The sequence below is a fragment of the Culex pipiens genome, chromosome 3 (assembly GCF_016801865.2).
Source record: "Culex pipiens pallens isolate TS chromosome 3, TS_CPP_V2, whole genome shotgun sequence".
Classification (NCBI taxonomy): domain Eukaryota; kingdom Metazoa; phylum Arthropoda; class Insecta; order Diptera; family Culicidae; genus Culex; species Culex pipiens.
Window position 1 is genome coordinate 126,823,133 of NC_068939.1, and position 14,327 is coordinate 126,837,459.

A 14,327-nucleotide genomic window follows, 5' to 3' on the forward strand; every position below is an offset into this window, starting at 1 on the left:
AACACGGACTTTTCTAACGGATGAAGAGATGTTCAACAAAAGAAAAACGTGCGCTTTTTCCAGCATTCAAGAGTTCTCGGGACGTTCGGAAAACATAGTAAATGAGTTCAACAACCAGTTCGGAAATCTCTTGGCGAACAAATCGAGCCAAACATTTCATTAGGGCACAAAAGCAAAAACCGCGATTCGAGAAAATCGCTTGCAAAAAATGAGCAACTTGTTTCAATTTCTTTTTAAAAAATAAGCATTACTGATGGTATTTTTACTGATGATTCGATAAAACACATCGTTATCCTTAAGGGGTTACATACATGTAGAAAATCACCAAATTTCATGTTACAGAAAATTTATTGAATCCACTAAAAAGATGATTTTCAATCACTCCTGAAAGTTTCATGAAGATATTTCATGACTGAACTGAGTAAGAGACGATTTAAGTTTACAATTTTGCCATGCGCAAAGCGAACTGTCAAAATCTGTGAACGTTTTTCTCTAAACACCGAGTTGATTTACGGGTGCCACGATATCTCGAGATGGGATGGACCAAATTGGCTGAAATTTGAGGTGAAGACTCTCAAGATGTATCCCGTGTGCATGACGAAGCCCGATTTTTAAATTTTGCTTTTTTTAAAAAATACAAAAATCAAATATTGACGATTTTTTAAATGAAAATTTTATAATATTTTTATGTTTTTTATTTTATGTTTTTAAATGAAAAACATAAAAATATTTTTATAATATTTTAATAATTTAAAATAAACTTTTTGAAAATCGGCCTTCGTCATGCACACGGAAATAGTTTGACGAGTCTTCACCAAAATTTTGAGCCAATTTGGTCAGAGCAGTGTTGAGATATCGTGGCACCCGTTTTTTTTAAACTGCTAACTTCAAATAGCTATATCTCGGCAACGATACAACCAAATGGCTTCAAATTTGTTTTGTTAGTAGATGAAAATATATATTTTTATGCCCTGAAAACAAATAAAAAAAAGTTTATATGTGCGCTCAATCAACCTCTGACATTTTTGCCGATTTACATGTATGTAACCCCTTAACTCTGCTTTACTGCTTCTTAATTTATGTTGATTTTCGCAATAAAACTCGCAATAAAAAAAAATATTTTGGGTTTGGAGTGAAAATTGTTATGTGCACTTTTGTGTTTTTGATTTTTTCAATGGTAAATTGTTTGCTATCAATCTGATTCTTGGAGGGCATGTAGGGAGTGTACTAATGAATGGAATAGTGGAATAATCCCAAATGTTTACGTTTTGGTTTTGTGCCCTAATGAAATGTTTGGCTCGAAATGTGCTACTTGGGGGGTTTATAATGCATTTTAAAACACTTTTTTCATTGAAATGTTGAAACCGTTACCTGTAATTTAAATTTTTTAACTGTTTTATTTTTTTGGTCATAGTCGAGGGACATAAACTTCAAAAAATATTTGCAAAGGCCTAAATTGATTTTGACGAAATTTTGTTCTGTCGCTGCATGTTGAAAAATTATACTTCGATGCCGGTGTGCTCTTTTGAGCTAAGCTTGCTGGGATTCCCATCTAGATAGAACAAGATAGCACACGGTCATCGAATTATTATTTTTTTTTTAATTTTGAAGAAGGATTTTTTTTTCATTTTTCTTTGTAATTATCGAAATGAAATCCAAAGCCAAATTAGTTAATTATTTTTCGAATCCGGGAATATTCTTTGCTTATACAATCAAATTAAGACTAGATCAGATCAAATTATGCAGGCTTAAAAATATAAAATTTGCTAACAAGTTATAGCAAAATTTATTATGATTGAGCATTTAATTCTGTGCATTTATCTGAGAAATAAATTTAAAAAAAAAACAAAAAACTGCTATCATTATCAATTTTATGAAATCTCAGAAAATATTCAGCCAACTTAACTCCTGTAATAAATTTTCAATTCAATCTATCTCATTTTATATGAACAATAAAACATACAATAACTGTGTTTCTGAATTTTACCATATTAATGTCTCCAATTGCAATTATAACATCAAAACTCATATTGAAGCAATAATTAAAAATCAATATCAATTTATCAAAATGCTTGTTAATTTGGGAGGGGCGCCAAATTGATGCTTCGCCAAGGGCGCCGTAGACCCAAGGTACGGCTCTGACTACAGCTGTGAACATAAACAAAGAAGGAGGCTATGTTCAAGCTCAAGCGTGACTTTTTACCGTTTGTTCATAGGGAAGATGCAGAACGCAAACATGTTCTTCGCGCCTTTCCCAGCAATCATTGATTTGGGTGTATTTTGAAACATTTTTCCGGAAACCGTGGTGTAGGGGTAAGCGTGGTTGCCTCTCACCCAGTCGGCTTGGGTTCGATCCCAGACGGTCCCGGTGGCATTTTTCGAGACGAGATTTGTCTGACCACGCCTTCCGTCGGACGGGAAAGTAAATGTTGGCCCCGGTCTAACCTAGAGGGTTAGGTCGTTAGCTCAGTCCAGGTGTAGGAGTCGTCTCCTTGGGTCCTGCCTCGATGGAGTCACAGGTAGGCATTTGGACTAACAATTCAAAGGTCGTCAGTTCGAATCCCGGGGCGGATGGAAGCTTAGGTGTTAAAAGAGGTTTGCAATTGCCTCAACAATCAAGCATTCAGACACCTAGTTTCGAGTAGAAATATCGCAATCGGGAACGCCAAGGCAATGCTGCAGAGCGAATAGTTTGATTTTTTGAAACATTTTGAGCCATTTTGTGTCTAAGTTGAATCCAAATAAGGCAGTGCCAATAATCATAGCGGAATCAATCGATGAAGACAGCTTTCGGATGGACACGTTCCCCAGTGACTCCAGAAACCCCACTAATAGTTATTGAAATCTTACCAACCTTAACATCGATCACTTTTTGTTAACTTTCTTATTATTGACAAAAAAAAACAATTTCAAAAAATTATTGCTGCTTTTGACGAACATCTCTAGAGTTTCCTATAAACAAAATCTTAAATTTTTGCTTTTAGGGTGTTTTCAGAACCGCCTTGAGTCAGAGGCATTCAAAAACACCCAAAAAGCAGAAAAAAAGAAAATTTCGTTTAAAGGGCCTTTTCAAAAAAAAACTCCAGACTTGATCCTTCGTAACAAATATTTTGAATCAAGAAAAGGCGTAATGTTGTATATTTTGGCCTCGGGAAATGTAAGTATTGGTTTTCAAATCTTGTAAAAAAATGAGGAGGTCAGATTTCCCAATTGTTTCCCAAATTTTGGTCTGTTAAATTTTTACGTAGCGTCCTTTTTTAAATCGTGGCTCGATTTTCAATGTTAAAATATGAAACTTTTTCGAAATTGTGAAAAAATTTAAACTGCCTTAAATATGTGTTTTTAGACTGTTAATAGCAGGGCTGCGGAGTCTGGTCATATTTCAAACGACTCCGACTCCGACTCCGACTCCGGCTTTCTTAGATTAGCTGACTCCGACTCCGACTCCGGCTCCGGCTTTGAACAAATGGTTGGCTCCGACTCCGACTCCGACTCCGGCCTACCAAATCTAGCCGACTCCGACTCCGACTCCGACTCCAGCTTTCAACAAATGGTTGGCTCCGACTCCGACTCCACATGTTTTTAAATGTTTCAAAAGTTAGTTAACAAAATCAAAAAATATCTTCAGTTTTAGAGGCATTTTGAGAAGAACAGTTTTGTAAGTAAATTTGGATTTACTTGCCTAACCTCAAATTTGAACATATTTTTTTCAAAGCTAATAAATTTAAATATCAAATTGTTATTTTTGAATGAATAACTAAAAGAAATCTGGCCTTAATGATCTATTGAACATTAAAATTCAATTTGCTCACTTTCAGGCTGACATTTGTAAGAAGCACAGTGACAGGCACCTTGTTTTTTAAATGACAATTTTAAACGAAACTTTTTTTTTGTTTTTTTTTTTTAAGATGTACATGGACATCACGCCATGGCTGAAGGAGATTATTATTGCAAATCAATGTAACTAAACAATTTCTTCGTGGAAATGACGCTTAAGATGTCCTTTTCAAATTTCTGTGACATGGAAAATATTTTAACCTGGAAATTTTTAATTTATTTTAATTTTCAAAATTTTATATACTTTAAAAAGGAGGCGCACGATACTTTGTGAATCTTCACCTAAAACGAAGCTTTATGGATGATCTTGCGCCTCCATCAAAATATATGAAAAAACTAAAAATATAATAAAAAAAAACAAATATCCACAAGTAAAATATTTTCTAGGTCACAAATATTTCATTTTTTTAAGGTACATTGATTTGCAATGATTATCACTTTCCGTCATATTGGCGTAAGACATACAGTATGAGAAAATTCGTACCAGTTGATAATATTTTGATTCTGTTTTTTTTATTTATAATATTTGAAAAATAAATTTAAATCCTATATTTTGTTCTATACATTTTTTTATAAGTTCATTTTTGTACTGTATTCTTGAGATTTGTTCAACGATAATTTGCAACGATATCAAAAAAGTTTACCTAAAATCAACATCAACTACAACAATCAATGATTATTTCAAATTTGTTGCAACTTCTTTTGACATTTTTTGTTAGTTTCAATTATTTTAAATGCAACACTTTGATTTTCTTGTACTCAGTTTTAAACAAAATGCGCATGTTGAGTTCCAAGTAAGAGATTGTAATAATCGTTGATTATTTGTTACAAAAGTTAAACTGTCAGTGACTCTTTTTCGATTTGCAAAATAGTGATTAATATTTATAATCTTTTTATGTACCTCGTATTTTTTTCCTAAAAAATGATTTAACTTAAAACCTCTAAGACATTCGCTATCGGGGTAAAAGGTGACTTTGTGTGTACTTTTTTCAGAAACAACTGGATGAAATTTGATCAAATTTGAATTGAAAGGGCACATAAATATAGTCTGACTACATAACCAATATTTTTTTATTATTTTTTGAATTATGATACTACATACTTGGGTAAGAGGTTATCATTTAGTGATTTTAGTGTAATAACACAATTAGAGCTTTTCAATCACAATAAAAAGCTTCACATACATGATGGCATCTGATAAGTCAATTAAAAATATGAAATGTTTTGTAAATTAGGCTGTTATATAGGAAATACTGAACAATAAAAAAAACATATTTTTTGTTGAATTTAAGATAACTCCGGCTCCGACTCCGACTCCGGGTTATCAGAAATCTTCGGCTCCGACTCCGACTCCGACTCCAGCTCATAAAATTTAGCCGACTCCGGCTCCGACTCCGACTCCAGCTGTTCGAGTTTTGACGACTCCGACTCCGACTCCGACTCCGACTCCAGGTCCCCAAAAAGACCCGACTCCACCGACTCCGGCTCCGACTCCGACTCCACAGCCCTGGTTAATAGTTTACTCTTGATTCTAAAAATTAAACTCTTGTTTTTGCGCGTGGTGCGTTGAAATACTCAGTTTTTATTTTCAAAAAATCATATCTCGAAAACGCACGGTTCGACATCGCCAATTTTTTGATATGATGTGTGAAATTTTCCGAGGAATCCAATAAAAATATTTTCAGGCGTAGGCTCTTTGGTCCAGACACGGTCAAAACGCCATTTTAAGTTTTCATACGACTTTTGCAAATATTAAACTATATTTTTCAAACTTCTAACTATTTTTCCCAAATATCCACCTTTCTTTTGCGTCTAAAACAACTAAAATCGGATGAAATGACGCAGAGATATGATTTTTTGAAAATAGTGGTTTTTTGCAAAAAATGACGAAAATTGCCATTTTTTGAACCACCCTAGCACGATGTAGAACACACTTAAGGCCTAACAAAAAATACTTTTCAAATGGAATTGCTGTATAGATATATAAAAAAATATAAAAATATGACATTCGTCTTCGGAGCATTCTTTCCAAAAGCCTTTTTTAAAGTTTATGTTGGCACCACTTGTTATTCGGTTTGGTAAAAGTTAAGTGTGTGCGGCAACTTAGCGAGTGCATCCTAATTGGTTCAGCGAAATTTCATCTTTCATTTCTTTTAGGAATTCGAAGTCTGGGCAAAACCATGTCAAAAAGAAGCACATTTCTTGAACCATACGAGGTTCAAATAAACCAATCAACCGACACGAATAATTAAATTCAATTACAGCCCATAACACTGCACTCGCTTTGTCTTTTCGTTGGTAAAATTTAGAGAAAAGAAATATTGCAGAAAGCCCTACGGAATAAAAGCCACACAATCGCATCAATATTTAATTACAGAGTGCATCATCCGCACCAGATCGGTTCCACTGGGAAATGGGATATCCGGTAGCTGTCGGGCGCTGATGAGCACTACCAGAGATGACCTCGTCCACATAATTGATTAGATTATTAGCTTTGCTCATAACCATGTTACTACTATACAGTGTGTGGTTCTGCCAAAGGTTCTGCAGTAGATTTAATTTTGTTTCCAAAAAATATAAAAAAAAACCTGTACCAACAAATTAATAAAAATTTAAAATTAATTTTATATTTTGATACTGAATTTGATCGAGTAATTGTTTAAAAAATTGCTGATTCATATGACTGAAATTTGTGGTTGTTTAAAATTTAACAAATATTCAAAATATTTGTATTAAACTTAAAAATTACTTTTGATTCGCTTCATGACTTAAAATTGCATTCAGAAAGAAACAATCAAATAAATATCACAGTCATCGTTTTCTCTTTTCTCACCTCGGAAAAAAAATGCCGGCCGGAATCAAGCTTTAGCCGCGGTCAGCACGAATGCATGGTGATGACTCTATGGTTTGGAGTGGTGTGGCACGACAGAATAAAAAGCATCATAACAAAACCCGAAAGGGCGCACCGAGCCGTGAAAACATGCCACTAATTTGCGCAACACGCAAGCGACCTGTTGGTGGACAGGTTGCTAGATTTGAACCTTTTGATAGCGGCTTTGCCCTTAGGTACGGGAAGCAGATTGATGCTCCCAAACTGTCAAATTGTGGGGAAAATAGAGGTTATGTTTGACGCGATTTGCATTGAACAATGGAGTGATTTGTGCTAACAAATTGATAGAATTTGTGGAAATATTGATTCTTGCATTGTACATAACTTGGATTTTGCCCGCACTTTTCTCTCGCACTTTTGACAGCAAAAATTCAAAAACAGCGAGTGACACCTAAAAAACAAGTGATAAACCTCGGCTCTCTTTGATCATTTTTGAGGAAATTTTAAATTTTCCAAGCCAGTTTGACAAGTCACAATAGTGCGATCAGTAGCAATAATTTAGTGTGAAGACCAAGTTAGTGAGAATTGCGCATATTCATGTAAATAAAATTTTGATATTTTTCAAAGTATTGTTTTTTTTTTATAAATGTTCGTCATGTTAGGCTTAGTGATTTTTCACGCTCGAAAATTGCAAATTTCACGAGGTCCTCAATTTCACAACACCAAATTTCACGCAAATTTCGCGGAACTTGAAAAATGTTAAAATGACTCTGAAAATTCTATGTTATTCTTCAATAAACTAAAAAAATCTTCACTAAATTTGAATGCGACACAAAAAACACTTCTAATTTTAAAACAAAAAATCCTCCTGGTTTATGGAAATATATTTTGAAACAAAATGTTGGGCACGCGTAATCTCATTTACTGAACTGCTCTTTTAATATTCGACTAATAAAGCTTAAATGATTTCACTAATTTGTTTCTGTTATATCATTTTACATTTTATTGAATTTAATATCGAAGCAAGATTTTATCAATCTTCTCCGGTCAAAATAAGTAAAATAAATTGAATTTTCTGTGATATTTATCCATTTAACATATTTTTAAGGGTTTTAGCTAAATTTTCAAAAACTATATTTGACAAATTGCAAAAATAATATAATTTTTAACAAATTGTAAGGCCGTTGCAAATGTTTTTTGAAGTTTATGTCCCTCGGCTCTGACCAAAGTCGAGGGGGGGAGGAGGGCAAAAAAATAAAAAAAAAATATAAAAATTGAAATAACAAGCCTAGATTTTAACATTTGGATGAAAAAATGGTTTCAAAATGCATCTTACAGGCATACAGTTGCTTTCCAATCATTAGTTTTGAAAATATCGAGGTACTGACGAAATTTTTTTTTCGCAAAAAAAAGAACTTTTCGTGGGACTGTACATTGGTATTTCAGGAAAATTTAAAATGTTTTCAAAGGAGTTCAAATATGCTGAATATGATTATAAACGCGGGAAAATGCATTTTAACTGGGTTTCAGTTGATTAAACTTAAATTTTCATTAAAATTTTTAAGTTTTTGGAAAAAATATTTTTTTTGCCCTCTGATTATTCAGGCCATTTTTGAAGGAGGGGGGGGCGACATAAACTTTGAAAAATATTTGCAACGGCCTTATTCTAAATGAGAAAAGAAAACAAAAAACTAATGTTTTTTTTACTTTCGCGGGAATCATCCACCCAAATAAACAAATATTGTTAAAATTAAACAGGCCCAGAAAGAATATTTGGTATGTTTTTCAAATGTGACTCCAAAGATATAAATACTCTTCATTTTATTTTGAAAAAAAAAGCTTAGTTCTTTTAATTTTTTCCAAAACTATACCTTTCTAATGAAATTGCACTAAAATTTTTAATACGGCGATGAAAATATTACTAAATTTAGTAAATTAAAAAAAACATACATATATATTCAAGCTTTTTAATTGAAAACTAATAAATAGTCTTTTTGGATGAAATATTTATTAAGTTGTTAATGTTATTAGAAAAATGATTAAAGAAAATTGATAAATTTTACGAATTTCACGCCGTTCACGAAATCGTCAAAAATCACTAACCCTATATTAGTTATTAAACCAGGGTATTCACTCGCTTAATTCTACAGTTGTTCATAAAAATATTTTTATTCCTTTTTGAGTTTGATAAAAAGAAGAAAAATCGTTACATTTTCACACAAACATAAAATTTCACGGGATTTCGCGGAAAAAGCCAAATTTCGTGAAATGTCACTAATCCTAGTCATTGTTAAGTCTTACCAAAATCCATAAATTTCGGGTCTGAAAGACAAGAATCAAAAATCTGTCACAGTTCGGAAATACCTTCTTTTAAAAACCCGATCATCCGAAGGTTTCTTAAGAACATCGGACAATCAAAACATTGACAAAATACCAAAACAAAATCTTATATTAACATCAAATTCGAGTTCCCGGTTTTATGCAATTTTTGAGTGGTTGACTTCCTGTAACTTTACCAAATGCATTTTATCAATTTTGCCAAATCGTTTTGGTGACACATTTAAGGTCAATGTAGAATAAGACAACGATGCGAAAATCTATATCTTGAGAACGGAATTTTTGACGAACATGGTGGCTAAGTAGAACTCTCCGCTACCATTTCAAATAGTGCCATTAGCATAGCTGTCAAGTGAATTCGGGAAAAAAATCTTTAAAAAAAGGTTTTTGAATTTGAAGAATAAAAAGCAAATTTTGGTGATATGGTAGAAAAAATAGCAAAAAACGAAATATTTTTTCCTAAATTTTAATTTTTGTATTTTTTAATCCGACTGAAACTTTTTTTGTGCCTTCGTATGCCCAAAGAAGCCATTTTGCATCATTAGTTTGTCCATATAATTTTCCATGCAAATTTGGTATCAGTAGTGCGGTGCCTGTGTGGACGCTCAGTCCTGTTTATTCGTGCTATTTTCCGTTTCTTTTGTGTCGCTGTTCGAGTGCATGGGGTGATTGGATTTCTTCTTCTTCTTTTTTCATTTATTTTTTGTTCGCGCGTTCGTTGGCCGATGAATTTTATTTTTGTTCTCTTTATATAGTTTTCGATAGAAACGATCCGATTTTTGTTTTTTGAGACAAGCAAGTCGTATTGCTGGATTAAGTCCTTTCCATATAATCGAGGATCGGAAGGCACGTTGACGAATATGTTTTAAGGCTTATGATATAAAATAATTTTAATGAATGAAGCCCTTCCTACATCACCGTTGATCGGAAGGCACGCCGACGGAGAATTTCTGGAGAATCGCGGTCTAATTAATACTATATTTAAATCCCTAGATAGGTATCTTTCCGCAGCCGGCTGCCTAAGATTTTTAAAATTTCAACCGATAAACAAATTGCTCATGGTCGCATCACCTACCACAGTGAATCCTGACCTCATACCCATCTTACTAACCCCTGAAAACTCATGTGATACTTTGTCGGAGACGCAGTCGATTTGGCGGTCCCATCACTCAAGTATCGGCTAACATTCCCATCCACTTCCCCGTGTCTTACCACTGGTCGTGGCCGGCGTCGGTATTGATCAGCACGATAGGGACCTTTGAAAATTGCGAAGGGGTGATGATTGGTTCCTACTTTTCATCTGTGGTCCACGGAGCAATGTTTGGGGGTCCTGGTCAATAACGAAGTAGCAGCTACGGGTAGACACCAATGCTATGCTATAATTTTCCATGCAAATTTGGCAGCTGGCCATACAAAAATGATGTATGAGAATTCAAAAATCTGTATCTTTTGAAGGAATTTTTTGATCGATTTGGTGTCTTCGGCAGAGTTGTAGGTATGGATTACACTGAACAAAAATACAAGGTAAAAAAAAAATTGGTTTTTTTTTTATTTAACTTTTTGTCACTAAAACTTGATTTGCAAAAAAAACACTATTTTTATTTATTTTTTCAGTTTTTGATATGTTTTAGAGGACATCAAATGCCAACTTTTCAGAAATTTCCAGGTTGTGCAGAAAATCTTGGGGCGAGTTATGAATTTTTGAATCAATACTGATTTTTTCAAAAAATCGAAAAATTGGTCGCAAAAATTTTTTAACTTCATTTTTTGATGTAAAATCAAATTTGCAATCAAAAAGTACTTAAGTAAAATTTTAATAAAGTGCACCGTTTTCAAGTTAAATTTATTTTTAGGTGACTTTTTTGAAAATAGTCGCAGTTTTTCATTTTTTTAAATTAGTGCACATATTTTTGAAAAACTGAGAAAAAAATTTATGTTTTGCATTTTTAAACTTTGTTGATACGATCCTTCGTTGCTGAGATATTGCCATGCAAAGGTTTAAAAACAGGAAAATTGATGTTTTCTAAGTCCCACCCAAACAACACACCATTTTCTAATGTCGATATCTCAGCAACTAATGGTCCGATTTTCAATGTTAAACTATAAAGCATTTGTAAAATTTTCCGATCTTTTCGAAAAAAATATTTTCAAAATTTTTAAACCGAGACTAACATTTTAAAAGGGCCAAACATTCAATATTAGGCCGTTTTAAAATGTTAGTCTTGGTTAAATAATTTTGAAAATATTTTTTTCGAAAAGATCGGAAAATTTTACAAATGCTTTATAGTTTAACATTGAAAATCGGACCATTAGTTGCTGAGATATCGACATTAGAAAATGGTGTGTTGTTTGGGTGGGACTTAGAAAACATCAATTTTCCTGTTTTTAAACCTTTGCATGGCAATATCTCAGCAACGAAGGGTCGTATCAACAAAGTTTAAAAATGCAGAATTTTCTCAGCTTTTCAAAAATATTTTTTTCGAAGGGGGGCGAGCATGTGAACTAATTTAAAAAAATGAAAAACTGCGACTATTTTCAAAAAAGTCACCTAAAAATGGATTTAACTTGAAAACGGTGCACTTTATCAAAATTTTACTTAAGTACTTTTTGATTGCAAATTTGATTTTACATCAAAAAATGAAGTTAAAAAATTTTTGCGACCAATTTTTCGATTTTTTGAAAAAATCAGTATTGATTCAAAAATTCATAACTCGCTCCAAGATTTTCTGCACAACCTGGAAATTTCTGAAAAGTTGGCATTTGATGTCCTCTAAAACATATCAAAAACTGAAAAAATAAATAAAAATAGTGTTTTTTTTTGCAAATCAAGTTGTAGTGACAAAAAGTTAAATTAAAAATCACCAAAAAATTTTAAACCTTGTATTTATTTTTCAGTGTAGTCCATATTCATACCTACAACTTTGCCCAAGACACCAAATCGATCAAAAAATTCCTTCAAAAGATGCAGATTTTTGAATTTTCATACATCATTTTTGTATGGCCAGCTGCCAAATTTGTATGGAAAATTATATGGACAAAATAATGATGCAATATGGCTTCTTTGGGCACACCGAAGACACCAAAAAAGTTTCAGTCGGATTAAAAAATACAAAAAAAAATCGAATGATCGAAATCTGAGAGAACTGCTCAATATAAAACAACTGTTTCTTCTTAACAAGTGCAGCTTCCAGTTATGATTATTCTCCGAACAGCTCAAACTTCTCAAAGGAAAGAAAATGTAAGAAAATACTTTTCCTCCATAGGAAACCATTATTCCATAGAGCTGCACCTGTATTATACCTACCAGTTCGTTACGACACCTACAACATCCTCAGCCACCATTAGTCTTCCTACGACGAAGCATCGAGGAGAAGGCGGGTGAAGGTTGAATAATGGCATATTTCTTCCAGCTGACTAGCACAATCTGCTAAACGACTCGACACTTCGACAGCGAATCCGTTTTGTTCAAAATTGCCCATCCTGCTGTGAGTTGGAAAATATCCTCCCACACCTTCATCGTGACGACGGGAACCGGCGTCATTACACCTCCTGAAGAAAGTGGGGAGGGGGTTCATACTGTGATAAGCGTCATCCACCGTCCCTGACTCCCACGCAAATAAAAAGAAATATGAAAGAAAGATATTTACGGACGTCGTCTTTGAACTAATTTTTTTCATTCTTCCAGGAAGGAAATTGCGAATCCTTATCCAGCTACGTGGGCCGATACAACGCGGCCCAGATCGATCTGAACCGGGACTTTCCGGACCGGTTCGACGACGATCGGAAGCGGCACCTGCGCCGGAACCGCCAGCAGCCGGAGACGGTCGCCGTCATGAACTGGATCCTGAGCAACCCGTTCGTGCTGTCGGCGAACCTGCACGGTGGCGCCGTCGTGGCCAGTTACCCATATGATAACTCGATGTGAGTATAGTGTTTTGAATTATTGTATTTTGATGAATATAATATTTGTTTGAAATAAAATCTAAAAACTAAAAACTAATAACTAAAAAGGCCGTTGCAAATATTTTTTGAAGTTTATGTTTATGTCGGCTCTGACCAAAGTCGAGGGGGGCAAAAAAATATAAAAATTGAAATAACAAGCCTAGGTTACAACATTTTGATGAAAAAAGTGTTTTAAAATGCATTTTACAGGCGTACAGTTGCTTTCCAATCATTAGGTTTGAAAATATTGAGGTATTGATGGATTTTTTTATCGCAAAAATAGTAGTTTATGCAACAAGTTGCAAAAAGAGGATTTTTTCAGCACGATTCGTACATTTATCCAACGAGGTTCACCGAATTGGATAAATAGGAAGAATGCTGAAAAAATCAAGTTTTGCAACGAGTTCCATGCAAATTTTTTTTGCAATTCCAAAAAACACACACTGAGTGAAATTTTATATCAAATTTTCATGTATTTTGTCAATAAATCGTTTAAATCAAAAAAATGTTGAAAAATGTTACTTTTCGAAACAAGTGCTGGAAAGTTCAACTTTTCAGCACCCACTTGAGTGCTGAAAAGTAGAACTTTTCAGCATTTACTTTTAAAAGTGTTGCTATTCGATTCTGTTATTTTTGGTACAGAAAAGTAGGCTATTTCGTCCTTCAAGAATGACAGGAAAAGTAAGTAGCTTCACGACGGAATTGCAAAAAAAAACTTTTCGTGGGACTGTACATTGGTATTTCATGAAAATTTAAAATGTTTTCGAAGGAGTTCAAACATGCTGACACATTAAACATTAAACATTAAACATTAAACATTAAACATTAAACATTAAACATTAAACATTAAACATTAAACATTAAACATTAAACATTAACCATTAACCATTAACCATTAACCATTAACCATTAACCATTAACCATTAACCATTAACCATTAACCATTAACCATTAACCATTAACCATTAACCATTAACCATTAACCATTAACCATTAACCATTAACCATTAACCATTAACCATTAACCATTAACCATTAACCATTAACCATTAACCATTAACCATTAACCATTAACCATTAACCATTAACCATTAACCATTAACCATTAACCATTAACCATTAACCATTAACCATTAACCATTAACCATTAACCATTAACCATTAACCATTAACCATTAACCATTAACCATTAACCATTAACCATTAACCATTAACCATTAAACATTAAACATTTAACATTTAACATTTAACATTTAACATTTAACATTAAACATTAAACATTAAACATTAAACATTAAACATTAACACCCAAAAGGTCATGCCCTCTTAGAAACAAAATTTTATGTAAAAAAAACGATTTCGTCGAAAATTCAACAAAATT

At 33.3% G+C, this 14,327-nt stretch overlaps 1 protein-coding gene across 1 annotated transcript in view; it reads left to right on the forward strand.

Moving 5' to 3' along the window:
- LOC120414381 (carboxypeptidase D) overlaps positions 1-14,327 on the forward strand; it is an 86,731-nt gene that overhangs the window by 11,175 nt on the left and 61,229 nt on the right. Inside the window, exon 2 of the mRNA XM_039575551.2 lies at positions 12,690-12,925. Coding sequence (XP_039431485.1) covers positions 12,690-12,925 — 236 coding nt within the window. The remainder of the gene's footprint in view (positions 1-12,689; positions 12,926-14,327) is intronic.